Genomic DNA, 26,190 nt, shown 5'->3' with positions numbered 1-26,190 from the left:
CAACTGATGTGTGTTCGCCTGCAGATTAACATCCTGGGTAGAGAATCTGGCCATCCCAGAGACTCCCAGGGGGCGTCGGATACAACACTGGCCAAGCTGTACATAGATGAGATACTTACAAAGAGTCAGAAAAAAGTGTTCCTGCAGATGAAGAAATGGATGCACAGGACAACCTTTTGTAGATAGTTCAGATACTCAGGAGATGTTTGGTATGTAGTTTGAGATAATTAATAGCAATGGACTATGCATGTTTTGGAGCAGTTACATGGGACTGTGGGCCAGCTGGATATCTGAATTCAGCAAAGCAACAGTTCATGGAGTCTCATCTGATCCATCTGAAGACACCATCGTGAAGATCCTCGGAAGAACTCCAGTCACCATCTGGACAGCAACCAACTGTCCTATTCAATCAAGTTTTGGTCCATGCCATCAAATAAATTTTTTCCTCATTTCCTTCAGCAAGGCTCCAAGACCTTGAACCATTCTTAGAGTTCTTTTGTGAACATACCTCTGTGGGGACATTCTTGTCCCTGATCTGTTTAATCCCAGTCCTAGGACTTGGTACTTCCCTGGCCCAGCTCAATACTATGCTGCCTGTGCCAGAGGATTCTGCCACCTTCTTCCCCGCTGTATTCTTCAGCTATAATTGTAAGACTCTGCCCTAAAACCAAATAAATGTTATACTTCTTTCTGATTCCTAGACCGCTGCTGCCCACTCTTGATCCTTGTACAGCAAAGTATCCCTTCCAATAACTGTAGGATCTGGGGGGTTGAGTGAGAGGATGAACTCCCCATCCCTTCACTTCTCCTGGGACCAGTCACCAGCCAAGCCTCTAAGGTCAGGCCTCTGCTCTGTGCCCAGATTTCTCATCAGTGAGCCAAACTGACTTTTGGTGATGGGTGGCCAGTCATACAAGTGCTGAAATGCGGACAATGACATCCAACGAGGCAGGTAAGATAAGAAAAATGTAAACCTCCCCACTCCAGCAACAATACCTTCCCATCCTGAGGTCCCTTCATTCCTATAGCTGCGGCACCTGACAGCCCCCACATACCACATGCCATAAGATGAGTGATGGAAGAAAAGGAAAGGACAGGGGCATCCTGTTACAGCCAGGTCTCTGCCAGCCCTGTCCAATTCCTGACGTGCCCTTGTGCAGCCAGGTTCCTGTGGGAGGGTGGCAGGCTGCTCAGGGCCAGTCAGAACTGCTGCCTATCATGGCTCCCCCGTAATCCCCAGATTTCCATTAGCCAGAAGAGGCCAACCGGTTTGGCAGTCCCCGTGGGTAGCCCAGCAACAGCAAACTCAAACAGAGATTGTCAGTGGCTACCTTCAAAGACATGCAGAGAGCCACCGGGAGGCCCATCTTCCCCCTGCCCTAACCTCCTCCAGTGCTGGGAATAGAAGCCGCCCACACTACCACTTCCAGCAGTGCCTGGCCAGCAGCTGCTCCTCACGCGAGCGCGCTCATGAGCTTCTAGCTGAGTGATAAGCCACCCTGGTGGGATAAAGGTGCTGCAGTCTTCTCTGAAGTACTATTAGCAGTATGAGTGTGAGGGAGGGGAGCACTGCTCAGATGCCTGAAACTGAACGACGTGGGCAGATGGTGAACTTCCGTGCCTTTGGACCAGTCAATAGGGATTGAACAAAGGAATTGCACACTGTACGGCTGGTTTATGTGATGGATCCAGCCACAGGAAGACACAGGGCTGTCCCAGCACAGGGTTCATGACATTATTGCATATAGCCACGCATGTATTTGGGAGGCATGTCAGTCATAGCTGTGCTGTGCTCAAGGGTCTGGATTAACCAAACTGGGTGGGGAGAGCGGCTCCATTTATGTGGGCCTAGCTAACATTGCTGCTATGGACTAATGTCCCTCATGCTGAAGAAAGCACTAATCATGGGATTCTTCCCTCCTTCAGGTCCTGAGGTGCTTTTGGGGATCTTTCTTGTGTGCTGCTCTTTTTTTTCTTTCCCATTCTTGCTCTTTGCTCCACCTTTGTCTCTCCTTCAGCCCTGTCTCTGCATCACTTGCCCACATCCATGAGCTGTAGGGAATTGACCCGTAGTTGACACAGGGCTTAGCACATCATAAAGGTGCAATCCATTAAATGTGTTTCAGTTCCTACCGAAATAGAGGGCTGAGCAGCCAGGAGCTATTCAGTAGCTTCAGAGAGAGGTGCACAGTAAAGCAGAGAGAGGCTCTGCAGAAAGGAGTGTCAGGAGTTAGGAGTTCAGCCTGCCCAGGATGCTCCTGGAGAAATTGATTATGTGAGCCCTGTGTTCTGCAATCTCTTCAAAAATTACTGTCCTGAAGATGAAATAATTTCTCAAGGGAGAGTGTCAACTGCAACAACTGCCCACAACAGGACAAGAGGATGTGAAAGCAGTCGCTGTTTCCTACTTGGCTTTGGAGAGAGCAGATTCAGTGGGTGCCAGGCAATGTCAGCTTGTTTCTGTCCTTGCTGCGCCTCCATCTCCCCCTCCATCATAACCGGCTGAGGCAGGCACAGAGCAGGGTTGGGGACAAGGTCCTGGGGATGAGCTGGTCTGAGTTAACACCCAGAAGGTGCTACCAGGGCCCCGTGTGTGGGCAGGAACATTGTGCTGTTCCACCCTGAGACACAGGGGTCAGCCAGAGACACAAGTCCTCGGTGTGGGGCAGCTTGTAAGCCGTGCAGAGGGGTTAGAAGTGCAATTAGTCTGCATGACAACTGTGACCACCTTCTGTCACCACCCTGGGCCGGGCCAAATTCCCCTTCCTCCTTCTCTTGCACAAAGCTGGGCCAAGGCACAGGGCCTATAAACATGCCCAGCTGCCCGTCAGCCCAAGGGAAAAACACAAACACAGCCACAGCAACAGGCAGTCCTGTATATGGGCAAGCCCAGACCATTGGCCGGCATGGCTGGCTGTCAGACCTTGGATGGGATGTGAGCAGGGAAATCCAGGACACTGGAGAACAGTTATGGGCTTTAGTAGTTGTCAGTTCTCATCTTGCAGTCAACACCGGCACTGACAGCCCAACACAGCTCAAGGAGACTTAAAATTATAGTATGGGTAGCAAGGTACTCTGCAACCCAAGGTACAAGGTGTGGAAAGTATCGAACCGGTTCTTATGATGGCTGTGACTAAGGCACTTTTCTCTGGTTCACAAACCTCCACTCAGGAATGCCAGATGCCGTAAATAAAGGCTGATGACTGAAACTTCATGAGCCATTGCATGTTCTCCCATCAGGGACCAGCTCCAGGAGCTCTAGAAGCAAGCAGCTGGGCTGCAGTCATGGCCAGCTTGCCCCTATGTCAGTAAGGATGAAAGGTAACAAATTCCCACCATCTGTATCCCCCACCCATGGCCTCTTTCTATTCCTGTGCTCAGAAGGACACTTGTTCAGAGCAGGGTCATATTTTGTATTTTGTTTGTTTCTGTGCTTGTTTTATCAAAGCTGCTTTGTCTTTGAAGTGAAAGTCAAAACTCAAGAAAAAGCAGCGTGGGAGGAGGCAGCAACAGGCACTACACAGTCTTTCATATGCCCTGTTATATTATCTGTCCTGAGATTGCAGAGGACTGGTCCTTCACTAACCTTCCTAAGAAACTTCAGTCACCATCCTAGCAATGGCACTTAGCAGGATTTAAGTGGGAGGAGGTGGAAGTAAGTGTCAGAGTTGACATGGCAGGTGGCAGAAGGCAGAAGGAAGATTATAGGCTGCAAGCTTCTAGAAATGAGGCCAGAAGCTTAACCGGAGAGGGCCTGAAGGTTGGATCTCTGCTCTGCCTTTTGCTGCTGGGTCAGCCAGTCTAATAGGGTGGCTTTCTTTAGTCTTCCTAGAAGGGGCAGATGGCACTGACGCCACCATCCAGCCTGGTCCTGTCCTCCCTTTTATGTCCTGAGTCTAGCCAGCATCACAACACACTCTCTATGTTGGGGGCAGTTCTGACCTGTGGTTAGTCCAGGTACTTTGCCAAAGCACTCCCTTCAAGAGTCAGCATTTTAATTCCCAGATGACATGTCTGTGACCCTATTTGACCACTATTGTGACCCAAGGTCCTCACTCTCATATGTGCCTGTGCTTTCACACCTCTGGTCTGCTCTAGTGAACAGCTTGCACTTCTTCCTGCCAACCCTTTCTAACCAGAAGGATTGTTGTGACCAAGGGATCTGCTGGTTAAGGATCCAGGCTCAACCCGTCATCCTGCCCTTACAACACAAAGGTGCTGTCCCTGGCCTTTCCTGCACCCTGCAGGCTTTCTCTCACAACCTCCAGGCTGCTCCTGAGCATGGCTATTCAGGAGCCATATAGAGTGTGCAGTGGTGGAGGAGAGGGGGCAGAATGCCTCATGAGGTGCACAAGAAGATCGGGAAATGCAGACCATGAGTCCTACTGAGAGCCATGGGATGCATGCACGGGGGCACTAGGGCCTGGGTTCACACTTCTTGTCCTGCAGTCACCACAGCCAGAGCTCACATAGCGCAGCGAGCTCCGTAATTGCCCAATTTATCTCCTCATTCCAGAGAGGAGTGAGGTACCAGGTCTTTCCCTCCCCTTTTGCAGCCACCTGATGCCTCTTTGGGGACGACACCGGATCCGCCCCATACCTTGTGCTTACATGAGCTGAAGCGTTGCCCTTTACGCGCTGGGCGGCTGGCCAGCCTTCCTGCCGCGAGCAGCAGCGCGTGCAGAGGGCCGGCGTGTCTGCACGCAGCTCCGTTCCATTCAGCCTCTCCCAGCAGCTGCTGCGGGGGTGATGGGACCAGCAGATCTTCTTTCAGACCCCCTGGGGGTAGGCTTCAACAGGTCTGTTTATTCACTGATTTAAGAAATCCAGAAGCAATTATGGCTAAGCCTGAGAAAAGGAGCTCAAGCTGGTCACTTCGCTCAGGGCCCAGCTTTGGCTGCTGTGCTCACTGCTGTGCTCGTTGTAATCCTGCCCACACCACCATCAAGTGCTTGGTGCAGGTACACTGCGGATTTCATCACTAAGCTGTACACTGCACAGCTTTCTGGCAGCCGAGACCCCTTCCGCAATAGTTGCAAGGCTCTGACAAAGGAGATGGGCAAACAGTCCTGGTCATTGCCACTGGTCACTGCAAAACAGCATCTGTCACATCACCTTTGTCACCTCACCTTGATCCTCATCAGCATGATTGGCTCCTGCAACAAACAGCCTTGGTACTGATGGAATTGGACAGCTTGACTTGTTGCCCAAAGATGTCAGTGTTTCACCAGTTTAGGTTTGCTTTAATGTGCAATCAACTCTAAAACCTTGCTCATCCTTTTTCATCAAACCAGTTCTGCATCTTGTGCCCAGCTCTGCAGAGACCACTGCCTGCAATACTGAACAGGTCCAAAGTAAAGACGCTGGGAGCCCTACACATCTCCAGCTGCAACACTGAATGCCTTTGAAATGAAAAATGTTGCAGAATCACAGAACTGATGCTGGACAGGGCCTATGGAGATCACCTAGTCCATCCTCCTGCTCAAAATAGGGCCAGCTAGAGCAGGTTGAACAGGACCTTGTCCAATCAGGTTTTGAATGTCTCCCGAGATGGAGACACCACAATCTCTCTGTCCCAGTGCTTAACCACCCTCACCGTAAATCCATTTTTTTCTAATGTTTAAACAAATTTTCCCATATTTCAATTTGTGTTCATTGCTTCTTGTCCCAGTATCTGAGAAGACTCTGATGATGACTTTTTTGTACCCTCCCACTGGATATTTATAAACATGGATAAAAGTTTATAAACAAAAAGGTGACCTTCTATAAGAATGTTTTTTCTATGTGCTCCTGCTGGAACACATTTCTTCTACCTTTAAGATAATGTATTTTGTTTGAATACACCCATCCTATTAATTTATGCAGTCCTCTTTGAATGGCCTGCTCCTGTTGCTGTTTATCAGCCTATTCATGTTTCTGTCATCTGAAAATTCCTGTCTCTAGTGGTTTTGTATATACCTTCAAATCATTGATGGAAATATTGACCAGTTTTTATTCTAATATTGATCCCTGCAGAAATCAACCAAAATAATCAAACAGCATTCCCAACTGACAATCATTGCTTCTGTCCATTGCAAGCTCTCAATTCACTTAATACATGATTTATTGACTTTGCAAAGTGCATCTTCTTAATCAATACAATGTACTATAATTTTATTTATATCAATAGGTCATGCCTCACAAAAAAAAAAAAAAAAAAAAAAAAAAAAAGTGCCATAAGACTGAATTTACTTGATCAATCATGACTTAGTCAAACACAATTATCAAATAGAACACCGAAGGTCACATTCCACAAAGCCATATTCTTGCTCATTAATTCTCTATTAATAAGCACCTGTATTGGATTTTCTGTTGTTTTTCACTGGAAATACGTTAACCTATACTTGGCCTATAGATCCCTTGGTCTCAGTGCATCTCCTTTTTAAATATAGGAAATCCACTGATAACTTCTACACTCTTATGTTATTCCTACAGAAATCAAAGATTAATTAAAGACAAATCTCTGTGGGCCAGAGATGAGTATCATTTATTATGTTCTGGGATAATGAATGACTCAGAAATGAAAGCAGACAGCAGAAAACTTTATCTTGAAGGCAAGCACTATGCTGATTGATAATGTAGAGCTGGGAGTTGGAAGGAAGACACAAGGAATGAGTAATGTAAGGAGCAGGAAAATGACAAAATAGTATGGTGGTGATGTTGCTTAGAGAGGAACAAGAGAAATGGGTTTATCAGGTGATGAGTGGTAGAAAAGGAATGTTAGTGTAGAAGCTAAGTAGGAATAAAATTCCAGTGAGTGAGAAGAAACTGGAAAAAGAGAGCTGGTGGTTGGGAATTACAGAAGAGCGTGTGGAGAAAGGGACCTGAGGCGAAAGAAAAACTGAGATGGTAGAAAGTGTGGTGCTGGAACAATTCATTTTTTGGTATTTACATAGTCACTGAGAATGGAAACTGAGCTGGGGATGTTTCCAGCAATGGCACTGTGCTGAGAGCTGGAAGGGATTACCAACTGTAATTGCCTGAGGACTGGAAAGACGTAGGAATGTAAGAAGGGCTTCTAATTCCTAATTCTCCCCTTGCTATCCTTTTCCCAGATTAAAATGTATGTCTAGAAGGACATTTGGAGATTAGGCAAGGAGTGTTGCTGGAGGGAGGGGAGGGATTACAGTGGTGATGAGAAATGGGAGAAGGAAGGTCTTTTACAGTGTTATGCAGGCATCTAAAACCACATAGAAGACATTGTCTTAGGTCCTGAAGGCAGTACAAAGGAAATGTGCTTGGTTGGAACTGGATAGTTTTGGAAATGGTTCCTTGGGACTGAAGGATTCAGGACAGGAAGAGGGAAGAAGTGGTAGTGGAGGCTGGTACAGAGAGGGGCTGGCTCTGTGAGGGGGGAGTGGTAAATCTGAAGGAGGATTAGGAGTGAGAGCAAAGCAACAGTGTAGGACTGCTAGGGTGTATCAGTAGGGGAATATAGCTGGGGTTATTCTTATGGATAAATTAAAGTGGCCTGTGGTTACAGCTCCTCTGTTAGCCTTTCTCAGTGATACCCAGGCCAAACATCCTCACAGCACTGTCTTCTTAGCTGAATCATATATGTAGATGTTCAGGGCAGTGAAGTCACCTTTCTAGTTGTACTTAGGACACTTGAGAGAGAGAGGTAAATTGTGCTTTATCAAGGATGATGGTGTTTGCAAAGGGCCATTTTCCTGAGGTAAAGGAGCTAGAGAGAAACTGAACTGACATTGGGACTCCTGCTGTTAACAGCCCACCATCCAGAAAAGCCCACCTGTCAGCTGGTCTGCAATACAAGCAAATGCGAAGAAATGCATGCCCTGTGGTTCCCTGTGGCTCTATCCCTTTGATGAGGGAGGCTTTTCAGAAGAAAACTCCTACTGAGCAATCTACTGAGCAATCTATGTGGTTGGCATTAAGTATTATTTCAGGAAGAAAAGGAAGTAGATGAAGAGAAGTCCAAAAAGTTGTGGTCACTGTAGACTAAACAGGACAAACTTCAGAGGCAGTGAGGGGAGTGGCCAGCAAAGAAGTCCTTATGTCTGAGATAAGCCTTATGTCTAACTCTGCTGACAGGAAAATCCTCAAATCGTTTGAGCAAGAACCCATGATAGTTATCTGTATGCTGACAGCTGTGCAGAGGGACTATGAGTGGCAAAGATAAGGCCAAACCAGAGCTAGACACATTGTAGAGCTCCAGAGGCAAGGCACAGATCAACATTACCACAGTCCTCACCCACACCTGGCTCCTCTCCACCCTTTTCCTGTGCTTATTTCTTCACAGCACCCCATGAACATCCTGCCATATCCACTTGCTGCTACCAAGTTGAGGCTGAGGTCCCTCAGCTGGTCCTCCAACACCCCACCTCAGTGACTTCCACCACCTTCTCAGCCCCATTACGAGTCCCCAGATACATGTCCACAGTGACATGCTGGTGGCTCCCAGCACCTCCACCCCGCCTGTCTGAAGCCACCCCTTAAGGGACCTGGTGCAGGCCCAGGCAGCATGGGGAGGTCCCTGCTTTGAGATGGCCAAAGGCTTTGTCATGCCCATGCTCTCCCACAGCAAACAGCCCCCATTTTATTATGAAAGAAGACAAGCCACATACAAAAACACAAAGATAGATAAATATCTTGCTCTATTTCAAGGACAAGACAGGCACTGCAGCCCCTGGAAACTACCCCTGAGAGACCAGGAAGAAAGTGGGTACTTCACACAAGGACCACCACTTGCAAGAGAAAGGAGATATTTTCAAGCCCCAAGGAAGTACAAGGAGGTGGCACTGGGCAGTGCTGAGCAGTGCTGGTGAGAACCATCATATGAGGAAGGAGCTTGACTCCATCGTGGCATGGACAATGCTGTAGAGAAGTTTCTCTTAGGGTTACCATGGTCTCTCACAGCTGCTCTGCTGGAGGCCCACCTTGATGGCTCCAACCCTGAAGCTCCTTGCAGGGTGAGACTTGCCTTCCCTCCCCCATGGAGAGCAGGCTTTAGGGCTTCACAGCAGCCCCCTCACTACACCCGTCCTCCAGCCGCCAGGGGCAATCGACGTAGCGCAGAGCTCCGCCAACAGGGCCACGCTTGGCAGGATCTAGGGCCAGCAGGCTCCGCAACATGAGGGCGGCCTCCGCTGTCAGGCGTTTCCAGTGGCGAGGCAGGTTCTCCTCCAGGCCTGTCTCCTGCCAGAGCATGAAGTCCTCAAAGAAAGGGTCGTCGGGCAGGCTTTGCTCCCAGGGGAAGTAGCCAGTCAGCAGGCAGAACAGCAGCACGCCAAAAGCCCAGGCATCCAAGCTTGTGTCAATGGGCACCCCCTGGGCATCAGTGGTGTTGCTCAGCTCAGGGGCAGTGTAGGGGATTACCCCAGCCACCAGCTTGAGCTTGGTACCCTTGGGCCGTGTAAGCCCGAAGTCAGTCAGTTTGATGCGCCGGCACTCAGGATCAAAGAGCAGCACATTCTCAGGCTTGACATCACGGTACACGAGCCCCCGGCTGTGGATGAACTCCAGCGCACTCACAAGCTGCTTGGCACACTGCTTGGCAGCCGGTTCAGGGATCCCATCCTGCATGGGGAGAGAGACAGGCAATGCTGCACCCTCATGGCATCTTGGTAGCCCTACCACGGTGGTGGGCTCTCATCTTTACTCTGCATTAGGGAAAGTCTTTGAGTTTCTGGTCCTGTAAGCTTGAATCTTGTTCAAAGCTGTAGACCCCAGAGGTGGGAGACCCATATCCCATTGAAACCTCTCTCCCTCTGTCCCAGCCAGTCTGCACAGAGGCCAAACACTACAGTCCCAATCCCCATGTCTTTGTAGCAGCACTCACCCGGGGTTTGATGATAGAGATGAGGTCTTTGTGCAGCGCTGGTTCATAGAGGAAACCATAGTACTGGCTGGATTCAATTGCAATTCCAAACATGCTAATGATAGCAGGGTGGGTGGCAAGGGAGAGTGCCACGCAGTACTCATAGAGGAAGGTGTGCAGCTTGGTACTGGCTTTGGGCAGCAGCTTGAGAGCCATTGGAGTCCCTGGGAATGGGAAGAATGGATTAGACCCTGCTGAAAGTCACTCACACCAAGACCAGACAGAGAGAGCACAGGGCAGCCATGGCTGTGGAAACTCACAGCCACAGGGAGATCTCTGACCCAAAGTTTTGTATGGAGGTATGTCATACTGATACCACATATGAACACAGACACTGCTACTTGTGTGAGTTTCAAGCCAGTCAGTGCGTGCCATGGGAACACTGAGTAGAGGAGGGGAAATTCAAGCTACACAGGCTCGTCAGTCTGACCTGAGACTGCTGCAGAAGGCACCATCAGTGCCCTGAGGGCACATATAGGCCTTAATGACCTTGACCAGCTCTACCCTGGACATCCATCTCCACCCCCTGTCCATGGGCTCAGAGGCCCCATTTAAGCTCAAGCCCGAGGCTTCATTCCTCGCCTACACTGTGCTGTAGGAATGCTAGTTTCCACCTATATGATACCCATGGCTATGCATGGCCATGAATGCTGTTGATCTTGACTGGCGGATTGACTTCCCAGCTTGACTTTGGACCTACCTCATCACCTCAGTTTTGCCTGTTGCTCTGGGCTGTCCCCCTGTCCTGACCTACTCCCTGGTTGGGGTCAATGGGATGGTCCCTGGCTGGAAGGCCCCTGCCCTGCTGGTTCCTCTGGGCACCCCCTGCCACTCCTGGCACCCAGCTCCAGGGAGTCACTAACCCACATGGTGTCCTGGCAAGTGGAAAGGAGACAAGGCACAACATCTCATAGGGTGCAGTCAGTTCCTTACCTCTCTGCCTGTGGGTCACTAGCACCACATGGCCATACTTGCCCCTGCCCAGCTCCCGAATAACCTCATAGTGCTCAGCCACCTCGGTGCGCACCAGGCTCTGAGCTGTGATCTCCAGGAGCTCATCTAGCACGGTTGGTGCTGCCGTCACTGCCGCTGTTGCAGCTGAGCTCTCGGCCATTGCTGAACGCTGCAGAAACACCACAGCCTAGGTCAGGAACAGCACACCATGCATAGTGCAAAAACAGATCAGACATGCCACAAATCATGCCATGGCCAGGGATATTTCTGCCACATGGAGCACCATTTGTGCTGGGGTTGAGTCTGTGCTTTTATACAGTGTACTTCTGGGCAAAGCCCCTCATTATATACAAGGTCCTTGTACTGAAGGGAAGCTCCTCTTGCTCAGCCCCCTAATCCTTTCTGGTCTCCAGCTAGGTGCTCATCTCTCTCTAATTGTAGGCCCTGGAACCTTTCCTTTCAAAGACCCAGATGTGTCTGTGTCTGTACTAAAGCTTGGCCTTCCAGGCCTCTTCTTATTCTACGTTCAGTGGTGCTCAGCAACAAGTGAAACACGAACAGCGTCCCAGACTGTGAAGTGTGACCCAGCTTTCTTGCTTTTCTTAGCCTACCACAGAGAGGCCATGTCTCCCAACAGAGAAACCTGTCCCTAGCACTTACTGAAGAAAGTCTTTAAGGTATCAGCATGGACAGACTCGCCCTTAGGCAGAGGCACAGCTAGTGCATGACAAAAAGGGGATTGCCAGTCTGAGTATGGTGTGCACTGAGCAGGCCAAAGGAAGCTCAGTACCTCTCATGCTGACCTTTCTGACCCAAAGTCACTCATCTGTGCGGCCAAGAAACAGACAGGAAGGAAGCTTGGACGTCAGTGGCATTTTGTGCTAGACCCCGCTGCTTCAGACCCATTTCAGAGAAATGCTTTTCTCAGTCCCCCTAGCATGGTACAAGGAAGCACTTTAAAGCATCTGTGGCAGGACTCTTCCCCTGTGCTTCCTCTGCTATCCCCCTGTGCTCTGAACACAGGCACTCAGTCTTCCTGGGCCTGGATGACAGAACCACAGAAACGCAGGATGGCTGAGGTCAGGCAAGACCTCTGTGGAGCACGGAGCGCAACCTTCTGCTCAGGGCAAGTTGATCAGGACTGTGTCCAGGTGGGTTTTGATGGAGATCCAAGGATGGAGACACCACAACTTGTTCTAGTGTTCAATCACCTTTATGGTTAAAAAGATTTTCCTTAGGCTTAAATAGAAGTTCAATTTGTGCCCACTGCCACTTGTCTTGTCACTTAATACCACTGAGAAGACTCTGGCTGCATCTTTTTTACACCCTCCCATCAGGTATTTATATACATTGATATGATAATCCCTTTGAGGCTAAACAGTCCCAGCTCTCTGTGAGTCTCTTCATATGGGAGATGGTCTGGTTCCTTAATCACTTTTGTGGCCCTCTCTTCAGTATGTCCATGTCACTTGTTTGCTGGGGAGCCCAGAACTGGACCTAGCACTGCTGATGTGGCCTCACCAGTGCTGTGCAGAGGGGAAGGATCACCCCTCTTGACCTGTTGGCAATATTCAGCCTAATGCAGCCCAGGGTGCAACTCAAGAGCCTGAGGGTTGTAGCATTCTTGGGCCTCTCAGTGTGCAGTAAGACAGAGCTGTGGTGGAAAACTAGTGCTCACTTCAGCAACTACAAACTCAAAATCCCTTCCCATGTAACATTTTGCCTGACATGACACCTTTAGGGGAGGGAATAGGACCTCAAGTGGCTATAAAGGCAGATGGCATCCCAGGAATATGAGTGGGAGCAGAAATAAGTCATTTCCCTTAGGTTTTACATTGCTCTACCTGAGATTATTGCAGCTCCCTCACCTTCCAGCCCCCACTGCTGCTAAAGCTGGTCATTCTGTACAATCCAGTAATGTCGCAACAGAATTATTTAAATCTAGGAAAACTGCAAAAATGCTGGATTCTTACAGGAGCATAGGGCTGCTTGTTAGAGAGTTCCCTTTCTTTTCTCTTCTGTTCCTGCATAGATTATATTGCTAAACTTATTCAGTTCAGAAGAACCAAGTAACTGGCCCTGGTTTTCTGAAAAGGCGTTGGCTTGGTGTGAGAGCCAACAGCAACCAAAGTTAGCACAGTCCACAGGGAATTCAGCATTGAACAAATGTGTGCTTGGGAGTGGACAAATGAAGGGTGGGGAGACACTCACAGTGAAAGTCAGTCTGGAAACTATTTTAGAGATTTTGCTTTGATGTCCTCCTGTTTACTGTTCAAACACAACAGCCTGCAAAACTGCACACAGCAAGGGCACTGCAGAACCTGCGTACGGATCCGCTTTGACACTGACATTTGCAAACTGCTGTTGTCATATTTAGGCATTAAACAGAATAGCTGAAAAAGCCTTTTAAAGAGTCCTATCTCAGAATATGCAGAACAACTTGAAGTGTAATAGACCTTTGAAAAACAGACCTCCCCATGATATTAGATAGGCTGAAGTCACACTAAGTAGAGAACAAAAGGAAAGATGTCAGCTTGCCTTGCGCCAAATATGTTAGATTTATATTTGTGATAAAATATAAAAAGAAGATCTGTAAGGCAGTAATTCTCCTGTATCAAAGTCATGGTCTTATACAACTTCTTGTCAACAAATGGTTCACGATGTTCTCAGATAACTTTATTTCTCCAGCTTGACTTAGATAAAATTTATTTCCTTGAAGGCTGGCCACCTGTTAGTGCTATCTAACCCAAAGGCTGGAATCTTATCATTGCATCCACCTAATGAATCACTCAATGGTGATATAATTCTCAAGTACCTATATACTCATTAATCTGCTTTTATTAGTATTGAATTATTTAATATAAGATTAATATATTCTATTTATTACATGATTCATTAATTCTCTCCTATTTACTGTGTGAAAGCTTGCTTTTGTGAGTGGGAAGATATGCTTCTCTGTATATTGGTTCTCACTCCAGCTGAACTGGAGTCAACTCATTTCAGTCCATTAACTTTTGCAAGAAAAATAACCAAAAAATCTCTTGTGTCTTTCCATCTCACTTTTCAGGTGAACTGCAATATAAATGGCAAGGATCCTTACCTTGCACGGTCCACTGGCATGGAAATGAAGATTGTCCAGGTACAGAGAAGAGAATCAAAGTGAAATAGACATCTTGGGAAAAATAGATCAGCCAGAGAATAAGTGTAGAGTGTCTTGAGAGACAATGACAATCCTGTCTATCTGACCAGGACTCCATACAAAGGAAGCCTAAGCTGCAGCCACTCCAGAACAGTTTGCAGGATTTGGTCCTTGCTGTCCCTGAGCACCGATGTGAAGTTAACATTTAGCTAGAAAGTTAAGTGAGAGATACATTTGGGCTACCACTGAGCAGAGTGTGTCTGTGTGTCTAGGTAACCTTTGTTACCTTCTGGAGTGCCATTTGCACTTTGCAGAGTGACCAGCATTGGGAAGGATGCCTCCAAGGCCCTGGGCCAAGATGCACTCACCAGTTGGCTGTGTTGTATTGAAGGCAGTAGACAGGATCCTTTTCAAAACTGTTCTTTCCTCCACTGTCTTTCCCTGCATGAGATCCTGATTCCAGGCTGTCTGTGTGTGAGAAATACCAACTCCCCAAAGAGTGTGTAATTCCAGCAGCAAGAAATTCACATCCTTTCCACCATCAGGAGATGCTCCCCAGACTCTTAAGGAGCTGAGGAGGAGCTAGCCTATGGAGATACAGTGTCTAAGTCCAGGTAATGTTACTCTGCTTCTTTAGCAAAAATGATTATTATATTTTGCCCAGAAAAGCACTTCATACATTTCAAGAGCCAAAGTAATCTCACTGTCTCACAGAAAGAGCACTGTGGTCACAGTCACAGAACTGTTTAGGCTGGGAAGGACCTCTTGAGATCATCTAGTCCAATTACCTTGCTCAAGCAGGGGCAGCTGGTACAAGATTTCTGTGAAGGTGTCCAGTCAGGTTTTTGTCCAAATACAGAGATTCCAGAACCAATCAGGGCAACCTGTCTCACTGATCACCCTAACAGCAAAACAAAGCAAAAACCACAAACACCACAACTGTTTTACTGTGTTCAGATGGAATTCCTCACATTTTAATTTGTGCACGCTGTCTCTTGTCCCGTAAATGGGCACTAATGAGAAGAGTCTGAATCCATCTTCATCACTTCCTCCCATCAGGTATTTATGCACATTAGTATGAACCTTTCTGAGACCTCTCTCTTCGACACTGAAGAGCCTCAGCTTTCTCAGCCTCTCCTCATATCAAAGATGCTCCATTAAAAACATCTCTGAGCATATGGCATATAGGGTCCATTTTCTAGTTGACCTTCTACAGAGTACTAACCCAAACCAAATAACCAACAACAGCATTTGGGGCACCTCTTACAAAAAATCATGCAGGCTTGATACAAAGGCAAGCTGTGGCTGGCTATAAAAAACAGTGTTAGTGTTATGTATTTATATGATGTCCTAATATGAATTTACCTCCCTGCTGCTGTTCATCTAGAGAAAAGAGTTTTCTACTGTTCTTGAAGTTTATTCTGACTGTTGCAGGGTTTATAGGCATCGTGGTCAGAGGTATGACTACAGCCTATGAAGACATATTTAATTTACTTAGAAAAATTAGCAAATTAAATTTACTTAGTAAAATTAGCAGGGTGCAGCCTGATACTCAGCCTCTGTATTTAACCAACACCTTACTTGGGCTTTCCAAACCATCTGGCACACTGCGCTTCTGTCATGTCCACATCAGCTAGTTTAAAAAGAGGTAGGATATTTCCAGAAATTGTAGTCACATTTTGAATTTTTAATAAATATCTTCATGCTATCAGATCAAGATACATCTAAGTCTTCTTATTGGTTAAACATCTTATTGGTTAAACACCTTCTGTCCAATTCTCAAACCAAGACCTTTTGTCCAACACATCCCTTTCAGGGTGTTGCCTGCCTTGTTTCTACCTGAATACTTTTCCACTGCCCTTAATGCAGCACATTTTGCTTGAATGGACTTAGCATATCAAGTAATTTAGATCACTCGGGGCCTCTGTTGTTACCAAACCACCATGTTTCTCATGCAGGGTTGTGTAAGGAGCTGACCTGCAGGGATTTTTCCATTAACCACTAAAACTTTGGTGGAGGTTCTGAACCATTCTCGGCCTCATATTTGTTTGTATAGCAGCTGCTGGAAACATCCCATCCAGTGAACATTCTCTAAAAAAATATCTGTACAAATTCATATTGGCATTAATCAAAATCAGCAAGTCACACTGTTTGTATTGGATTTAAGAACAAGCAAACTTCCTAGAGTCAGTATAGTGGAAAGTACCATGTTTTAGTGGTGTTCTCATGCTGCACAATTAATTTCATTAAATCCTGACTCTGTTCTAGGACATTTACCTTTATCAAGGTTCTAGAAGAAAGCACTGAAATCATCAAAAAAATGTTTGCAAATGACACAAAAATGGGACCAGGTAATCAATACATTGCTTGACAAAACTAGTACATGCAAACACACATATAAAAAACATTATAAATGACCAAAGAAGACAGAAGTTTAGTCCGGCACTGAGGGAAGAAAAAAGTTAAATGTCACGGTAATCAGATTGATCTAAATTCTTTCTGCAGCTTTGTAAATAGAATGGGTGCTGTGTAAACCCAGAAATGTAGATCTGGTATATCCTAACTTCCTACGTAGGCCTTAATGTGTTGGAAGATGTAGAATTGCATTAGAAATAGATGGCAGTGATACAGATACACATCTCAGTGACACAGACACAAGTCCAAGAGAATAATGTATGAGAGTTACTAATGGTGAAGATTCAACCTTTCCATTCGCTCTGATAAAGTCCACAAACAATCAGATGCATGAAACATCAGCAACAAGAAACTAGAATTTTGCAGATGCTAAATTGAAAAATAAGCCTCACTCTAAACCAAAAAAAAAGAACAAAACAAACAAACAAACAAACAAAACCACCAACAACAACAAAACAGATATAGCCGTTCAGCCTTACTCGTATTAGTTACAATAGAAGGCAGCTAGATTTGTATTAGTTCCTATAAAAGAAGATACCTGTTGTGAGACAATATGCCTCTTGCACTGAACCTTAGTTTCTGGAGAGGTTTCTACATACAGATGCCTTGAGACAGCCTGAAACTTAATCTTTGAAAATCAGCTGAGTTAGGAAAGCTGTATTTCTAAAGAGCTGGCCACCTGCTAATGCCTTCTGCACTGGAACTGAGAATATGTGCACCACTGGACTTCGTGTTTTCATTAGAAACGCATTCCTTTGGTTTGCTCTGTTTTGCATTATTCTTTATCTACTTTTTATGGTGTTTTTTTTTGTTTGTTTGTTTTTCTTTCATTTTTTTTTTTTTTTTTTTTTTTTTTTTTTTTTTTGGAATGTCAAAAATCTACCAATGTGAAAGCCTGGTTTCTCTAGGGTAAATTTCCTGAACCACTTTGGAGGCATGCTGATGTCTGAGGATCAACAGACTTAGCTATCAGATGCTTGCTGTCTTTTTAATGGCAATGGTGAGACCACAGTTCAGCAGACTAGCACAGTTTGACCGAAAAAAAGACCAGAGAGGAACCACAAAATGAACCATGAGTATACTAAAAGGGCTGAAAGGGGAAATTTCCAGGGCAGTACTCTTTTTTTTTTCTTTTTTTTTTTTTTCTTATTAAATGATAATGAGAAAATGACTCTATGATTTTATGATCTGCACATACCTTCATAGGTACTACAGATTCGCTGAAGAGGCTCTCTCACCAAGTCAAAGCATTATAACAAAACCCGAAAGCTGAAATGAGGCAATTTCAGACCTCAGATGTGATGCAGATTTTATGAAGAAGGATATTTACCCCTAAAAAACTCATCAAACAATATGGAAGAATATTCCTCCATCTTTGGGACTTTTAAGCCACGAATGTGATTTTTTTTTCCCTAAAAGGCACACTCTAGCGCAGACCATGTTTAGTACAGGCAAGAGACCAGAGCATATTATCGCAGTGGCTGTTTCTGGCCTTTTTACTGATAGATTTATGAGCTGCTTTCTATAACAGGTCCACAAGTTAGTGCTTAATCTCACTGAGGAGAACAGCCTGGCTATCTCCTCCTCAGCACCGTGCAGTGCTCTTCTTAGGCAGAAACACCCACCAGGCTCCCCGCAGGCAGCCCCATGAGAGTCTCCCAGGAAGCAGTAAACCACAGTCACGGTCAGAAATCGGCAGCCATCTCGCTAGGACCAAGCCACATCATGCTCTCCTCCCAGCCAACACGCCGGTACCGCAGCACTGTCCCACCAGGCACAACCACTGAGCGATCCCCCATATGTAGAGCAGCCTTTTGGGGCAGAGCCACCCAAGGAGATCACCACCACCAAGACCATGCTGGGCACCAAACGTGGGGAACTGGGGCATGTTGTGCCGGCACGTGAAGCCAGAGCCTGGTTGGTGAGGGGTGCCCAGCTGCACCCCTTCACCTGCCCACCCAGTCGGTGTCATCCCGCTACGACTGCACCCTCTCTTCCCACACACTCTCTCTGTCCACCCCAAGCCTCTCACCTTCTCCAGCAGCTCAGGACAGACAGCCGTGGACAGCCTCGCCTCTGCTGCCTCCGCTGCCTCTGGGCTGTGCCGAGCAGCCGGAGGGGCTGCCAGGCATTACAGGGCTGAGCGTGACGCTCCGCCCCTTCCCCAGCCTCTGGTCCAGGGGGCACACCGCCCCGGGGCTGAAGGTGACCGCTGCGGGGAGGAAAAAAGGGGTCCAGGGGGAAGAAGGGGGTCATCCATCAGCCCCCTTCGTGGAGGGGGAAGTGTCGCAGGGATCGGGGTGGAGTTGTTGTTTCTGCTCTAGCCGGGCCATCACGAGCCCCAGGGATCCTTCAGCAGATCACCCTTTCCAGACCATCCCTACAGCTTGGGCTGACCCTGCAGATGTGGGAGCAAAGCTCTTCCTCCGTTTGGTGCACAGTCCTTGCTCTGGGGCCATGTGTCATGTCAGAGTATGTCCCTGACAGCAGGGTTGAGGGCCGCTGTGGGCTGGCTGCCAGCACTTTCTCTTGGCCACCAAGGGGACAGACACATTTTGGTTTCAACTGTTTCTGCCAGTGAGCATCAGAGACTAGGTGCAAACTGTGACTGGCTCAAGGTCATGTCACGGGGGCAGAGGCAAAAGACAAAGTCTAATCTAGGAGGTACTAATGCATAGGCACTCTGGGTCACCAGCAAGGGACTGAACCTTACTGCCTGCTCTCTGAAGGTGGAGGGGTTTCACCAAGGTCTTGTCACTCAAGGCCCTGGGGCTAGCACAGGGGCAGCAAGGTGAGATGCACTGGGCTGCCATCACAGACCTGTGAACAGCAAGTCTGCTGCCACCCAGAGATGCTGCAAGAAATTAGAGGCAAGAGCAGTAGCATAGTCAGGCTGCCAGCTGCCCCTGTGCTTCTTGATAAGAAGGTGGGGAATGAGGTTGTGGTGCTGATGACCTAAAGGTCTTGTGTCATTCAAGGCTGCTTCTTCACACTCGTGCTTGAAGGATGTCCTGGTGACTGGGAAAGGCCTTTGATGTGCAAAGTTCCTACTTGGAGAACATTATAGTAGGGCTGGTGGGAGCGTATAGGAGAAACCTATCCAATATCAAAGGATTCAGCTCTGGATAAATGGTAATGGTATAACCATAGCTCCCCAGGAACATGGCTTCTGGCCATGTGGGGGTCAGAATGGGTGACACTATTGCCTGTATTTGAGATACAACTCAGTCAAACTGAGAATTGTCCCTGGGGACTTGTGTGAAGTCACAGTTGCAAGGTAACTCTGGGAAAGGAACCCAGATGCCCTGACTCCACAGTCCCTCTCTCCTCCACTCCAGTCACTAATTCAAACCTGCTTCCAGATCTAGGATCTAAATACAGCAGTCTTCCAGTCTTCCTCATTTTCCAGCTATTTTTTTTCCTTTATTTCCAAGTTTCGTTTATTTATTTTATTCCTACTGAAATTAGGAGCTGCTGAGTGGTTTGGCTTGCAGAAGAGGCCTCTTTCACAGACTTACCTGGAGCTCACTTGCTGTGCAGCAATTTGTTTGAGGGCTTTCCCCTTATCTGCAGTTGCTCTGACATTTGTACATCTGCAGGGCTTGTCATGCATTCCCACAACATGGAAAATATCACATACAGTGTATCATCTGAGGGAGACTCCCTGCTCTCTGTTCCTGAGGACTGGGCACAGAGTAGCTGTTGGAGGCCCTAGGGCCTGCTGTCTTATTCATTAAGTCAGTACTTGGGCATTTCAGGACCTCCATTAATTTAACACCTACACCTATCTCACCTATGCTGCATACATTTTGTACCACTGGCCACCAAGATATCGGACAAAGTCAACAGAGGCAGAGCTGTAAATATAATATAACCAAGATTGCCTTAGTCTTTCCAAAAGTTTGTCCCAGCTATGGACTTGAGGATACCAGTACTTGAGTTTTGTTCAGACCTTTTCAAAACCAGCTTAGTGCCTGATGCTGGAGTGCGAATAGCTCTTTGATTTTCCCTATTGCCTTCCCACATGTTCTATTAATAATTTTGTGAGCTACAGACTCTTCCCTCCCCTCCAGCCCCAGCAGGCAGGCAGGCAAACCAATCTGCAAGGTGCTACAAGGTGAGGGCTGCCTCCCGGACAGGGAGCTGGGGCCCTGAGCTCTCCTCAGCACAGGCAGGGTGCTTGGAGGAGTCCACCAGCTGCACGGACCATTTGTGCTCTGAGGTCATTAAGCGCTACCCCATCGCTGAGGAATCTGCTGGCCGCCTTCCTGGCAGCACGGTGTAATGTCCCACCTCGCCTGCATGCACACACAGAGAAGGGAAGAAAGTTAGTCCACCAGCAGACACACTCCCCTCAGAGACAGCCCTGCGCTCAGTGCTATAAAGCAGGGACTGCACTGTTGGCTGCATTGGGTGCAGGGTGTTTGCAAGAGGCAGTGCTGCTCCCTTCGGTGATCACTGACCCCAAGGCCTCAGTGCAGTGTAGGGACAGGGCAATGCTCAGGTGGTGCTGTTCAACCTTACCGCAGGGATGAGGACTCACAAAAGGTGTATTTTTAACCTTTTTCACTGGGATGTCTCCTAGCCACTCCTCCAGGTCTTAAAATAATATACAATATCCAGCAACTGGAGTGCATATCAATTCTCCCTGAGGCTCAGTGACTTATCTGTCACCATCGGTACAGGCCTAGGGACTGTCTGGGTGGCAGCTCAGTGTACAGCACCCACCCCAACCTGGTGAGACGGTGCCATCACAGCAGGATGTGTTGGATGGATCTGGACAGCCTGGAGATAACCTTGGAAGGGAAAGGTTGTGGTGGGGCTTCACGGGAGAAATGACTGGGTTTGCAGGGGAAGAGTGGGACTTGGATGGTGGTACAGAGACACAATGTTTTGCTGGGAAAGGTTCCATCTGTCAGGGCACAGAGAGGGGGCAGATGCTCTGTAAACATCACGAAGCCAAGAGATGAGCGGGATAACAAGGCTGGCAGGACAGGGGCTCGCCAACCAGGGTCTGTCCCACCACAGTGTCTCTGCAAGGCAAGTGGGACAGGCCCAGAGGTGGAATACCAAGTTCTGCTGCAAGTCCAGGCCATCAGGCAAGTTTGTGGTGACAAGAAGGTCTCAGGTCCAGCTGAGAAGCTGATTTACAAGTCAGGGACAGTCCCAGTGCTGGTAACCAATGTCAGACAAAATCTGGTGACGGCCAGGCAGATATGAGATCAGGCAGGGACTGAAAGCCCAGCCTGAGCTTACCCAGAGCACCTGGGCCCACAGGGTGAGGGTGTGAGCTGAGCCCCAGGTGAGGCAGGGCAGGGCCACCAATGTCAATTAGCACCCTCAGGGTGATGACATTTGAAGAAAGGGAAAATGATGGTGCCTGCCTGCCTTTCAAATTTATCAGTGCTGTCATGTCTGCCTTTAGCCATGGCTGCAAAGCAACAGATGCTGTATCTCCCTGAGGAAGGCTGATCCCTGCTGTGCTACATCACCCAATTTCTATACCTTCATCTCCACAGAGCAGCAAACCATCTGCCACCCTCTGCTGCTGGGACACCATCCCTGGTGTCAGTGTCTCATCCAATGCAAAGCCACCACCTGAGCTTCTCCTGAGGCTGTCATCAAAATCAGGAGGGAAAGAGGGCCCCATGGGGTGTCAGCAGTGAGCACTCGCTTTCTGACATACTTGGGTGACTAAGGCCCAGGGAGCCCTCACAGCTGCACATTTGGGACACACATGTCAGCTGGGCTCTGATGCTGGCTGGGGCAACATGGCATGGTAGTATAGGGAGGTCCCTCTCAAGGACAGTTGATGCTTCCCAGTGCCCATGCCAGGACTGCTTCATTTTTGTCCAATTTGCTCTGAAAGACATTAAGTGACACAGGCTCCTGATTGCCTGTAACATCACCTTCTTCTCTGGAGAAAAGATGACAGGGGAGAGAAGCTGTAATAGATATAATAGGTATAATAAAACTTTGAGGTTATTCCTTGAGGAATAAATGAGATGAAAGGATAATACCGCTTACCGTCTCTTCAAAGGACAAGATACAAGCACTAGAGGCAGAACAAAAACAAGCACAAGGCTTCCTCAGGCAGCATGCCTTCAGCTGTGGACACCTTGCCTCAGGAGGGTGTGGGTAATAAACATTTATGTGGTTTCATAAAATAACTGGACAGAGACACTGCAGAGGAAAAGCACAATTAAATTCAACATCTGTCTCAGACTGCCGGAGGCTAGGAGAATATTTGAGGGATTTACTACATACTTCCATGCTCTTATATCTCCCACAAGGAATTTGCCACTGGATAGTCTCACAGCCAGGCTATAGAATTAAATGGTCTTTTATTCTGATCTGTCTCAGCTGTTCTCATTCATTCCACTAATGAAATGCTTCGGTGACATTAATATGCTGCAGCACGCCTTGGGCAAAGCTAGCAAGGCAATAAGTTCTGTGGCCTCACTCCACAACCATTTCTCCCCAAAATTTCCCATACCTCCTATTCAAATAGCTGGTGAGTGATTCCCTGTCCTGGGCTAGGCTGTCACCTTTGCAATCTATCCCTATCAAGGCAACAGTTTTCAGAAGGGTCAAGGAGGCGAGATAGGAGGGAGGTTGTCTGCTAGGTGGATAAGAGATCTTACAGGACAGGGGTCCAGAGATGGAGAGGAGACTAGCCCTAAACTGTAACATCCTGTTTTGTTTGATGTTTCTCTTAAAGAGACACCTGGGAATGCATTTTCTGCAGGATGGTGTCAGAGCAGTGGACAGCAAGCCAATCTTTCAGAAAACAATTCTCCAGTAACTGAGGGAAACTCAGGAATTTCTCCAATTTTTCTCGATTTGTTGAAGGAAAGGGATTACTTCTCTGACAAAGGCAGTCTGGTCCACCTTGCTGTCTTAGGAGGAAGTTATCTCCCAAGAACTGTAGCCACGGTGAATCGACCTAGGATATCTCAGGCTTGAAAGTAATCAAGAATCTAAGAAATGCCTTATTAGACCAATGGTCCACCTAACCCAGTGTTTTACCTCCAACAGCAGGAGTAAGAGATGATGCTTAAGAGTACAGGCCTAGCCACTTTTTGCAGTCTGTTTCCTGGATCCATCATCTAGAAGTCTTGTGTTATGGAAGCTAGAGGGTGCAAACCTGCCTGATTCTTGTAGTATCATGTGTTTCATCCCTTTTTGAACCCACTGATCTCTTTGGCCTCTACAACCTTCTGTGACATCAAGTTGCACAAGTTTGCTCAGTGCTGTATGGAGAAATTCTTTTTCTTGTTTGTTTTAATTCCTCTTATACTAACTTCCCTGTGTACCATCTAGTTATCATGTTGCAAAATTTCATGAAGGACAGATCTGCATTTACTTTGTCCACCATCTTCATGGTTTTATAAACCTCAGTTATATCTTCTCTCAGCCTTACCAACTCCAAACTGAAGAGCTCTAGACTCTCCAGTGATTCCTCACCAGACAACTATTCCATCCCCATGATCTCTGTAGTTGCCCTTCTCTTTACCTTTTCTAACTCCATCATCGTTCTTGAAGGAGACCAGAACAGTCCACACTACTCAAGATCGGGATGCATGGAAGTTTTACCCAGAACTAAAATGGCACCTTCTGTCTAATTCTAATTACCCAGCATTTCCCAGCATGCATTTTGGCTGCTGCTGCATGAGCCAATTTTAGAGGGTAATAAATGACAGGTCTGAGATCTTCTTCACAGTTTGCAACAGTAGTTTTGAGTTCTGAGTATCGGCATCATGTAGTACATTTTCTCTAAATGTACTACCTTACATCTATCTATAATGAAGGTCATCTGAGGGTTTACTGCCAAACCACTCCGTTTTGTGGGCATCTTCTAAAGTTCCTTGCCATTAGAACAGTATTTCACCCCCCAGAGGATATTAGTATCATCCTCAGACTTGATTTCACTGTTTAGTCCCTTGTCTAAATCATCCTTGAAAATGCTGAATAAAACTAGTCCCAGCAGCAACCCTTGGGCTATCCTTTCTGCTCATTTGTGTCCATCCAGAAAAGTGACCAATGAGCCCTACTCTTTGCTTCTTGTCCTTTGCTCATCCTTTATTCCATAAAATGACCTTTTCTCCAACCCTGTATCAACTTAGTTCCTTTAAGAACTTTTGCTGAGGGACATTGTCAAAGACTTTTTGGAAGTTCAAATGTATTTTTTCTCCTGGATCCCCTCTATCCACATGCTTATTAACATGTGGATATCACAGGCTTCCAGAACCCGGCATGGCAGTAATGCAGAATTTCCCTTTGCAGAAGTCGTACTGACTCTTTCTCAACAGACTGCTTTTCACATACTCATCAAACTTACTCTTTATTGTAGACACCACTGTCTTGTCACAGATGAACGTCAGACTCACTGGTCATATTTTATCGTGGGGGTTACACTGGCAATCCATCAGGGCTCTGGCACAGAGACATTAAAGACAGTTTATACAGCTTGGCCAGCAGTCCACAATTTCACATTTGAATTCCTTCAGGACTTTCAAGCAAATGTCATCCAGTCATGGTGACTTATTAACATTCAAAGTATCTATCTGGTCTTACTTCAAAATAAGCTGTCTCTTCTGACCAATCTACGGCAAATACAGCATCAGGAGTGGAAATCTCCCCAACAAACATGGCACTTCCTGCTCATGGGTGAAAGAAGCAACTGTACTCCAAGACTTCTCACCCTGACAAACATAAAAGGAAGGAGGGTGAAAGTTTCCTAAACTCCCTGGGAGAAGCATTCGAAGTCTGATGCCTTGGCAAATCCACCTCTAAAAAGCTGGCTTCTCTTGTCTCTTTCCCAGAAGCATGACCACTAGCATGGCTGCTGCTACATCTGCAAGGTCATACTATTAATGGGTAGAGGCAAGAAACCAAGATTAGTATGGAAAAATATAATATGTGGAAACTGTACCCACATGACACTAGAGGGTGATATTAAACTACAGGGAAGTTCATTAACTATATAGATTCACTTAGCTGGTTTGACATTCAGTGCCACAAATGTGATATGTTACATCTAAACCCTTTGAGCATTCATATTTCTGAACTGATGACCTCCCAAGGCCCAAATTTCATCTTTCCTTGTCACTGTGGTCCAGTGATCCATCTCTGGTACGAGGTGACACAAATACCTAGATACATGGATGGCTGAAGACCTGCAACAAAAGTGAATAGGGGAAAGACATGAAAATATGTAAGCAGAATCAAAACAGGCAGAAAAATTCCTTGTCCTGGTGAGATATTATTGGATGGATAGCATGCAGGGTAGGGTAGGGTAGGGTAGGGAGCTCAACTTCAGCAACCTTGCTACCACAATTCATCTATCTCCACACAAAAATGAGGCAAAACAGCCTTGGCCATTTTCATCAGCACCTCATCCCTGCTAGCCATGGTTTGCCTTCATGTAGGTGCTGTCTACTACTGTGGTGCCTGGTGATGTACCAGTTTGTATGGTGCATCCAGGGAACTGCCCTCTGAGGGACAATCTGAAGGCATGACACGAGCTATAGGATGCCCAGTGGTGCTCCATCCTTAGGGAAGCTCAGATGCAATTTGAGCCTTCCAGGGAGGAGATTTCATCAGCCTCTGTGGCCATGTGAAAATGGATGGTTCGCTCAAGAGGGAGGCTCGGTGTCCTCCCTCTTGAGCAAACTGGAGAAAACTGCTGCTGCGGAGATGTCAGCAGGGATTGTTCCAGAGATGAAAGGAACCAGCCCTCCAGGATAACCCTGATTTACCTCCCATTTATACCCTGTCACAACCAGTGGTTCCAACAGCTCTC

At 47.1% G+C, this 26,190-nt stretch overlaps 1 protein-coding gene across 1 annotated transcript; it reads right to left on the bottom strand.

The window, feature by feature from the left end:
• Window positions 1-8,576: 8,576 nt before the first annotated feature.
• Window positions 8,577-22,035, bottom strand: LOC118161227 (serine/threonine-protein kinase SBK2-like). The gene is given in 8 exon segments (XM_035316347.1): window positions 8,577-9,576; window positions 9,839-10,041; window positions 10,811-11,000; window positions 18,418-18,484; window positions 18,486-18,571; window positions 18,574-18,597; window positions 20,929-20,984; window positions 21,891-22,035. Coding segments are annotated over 8 exon segments (1,341 nt in total). The 3' UTR covers window positions 8,577-9,006.
• Between the last annotated feature and the right edge of the window lie 4,155 nt (window positions 22,036-26,190).

Source organism: Oxyura jamaicensis, chromosome 2 (assembly GCF_011077185.1).
Source record: "Oxyura jamaicensis isolate SHBP4307 breed ruddy duck chromosome 2, BPBGC_Ojam_1.0, whole genome shotgun sequence".
Lineage (NCBI taxonomy): Eukaryota > Metazoa > Chordata > Aves > Anseriformes > Anatidae > Oxyura > Oxyura jamaicensis.
This window is presented reverse-complemented; position numbering and strand designations above follow the sequence as displayed.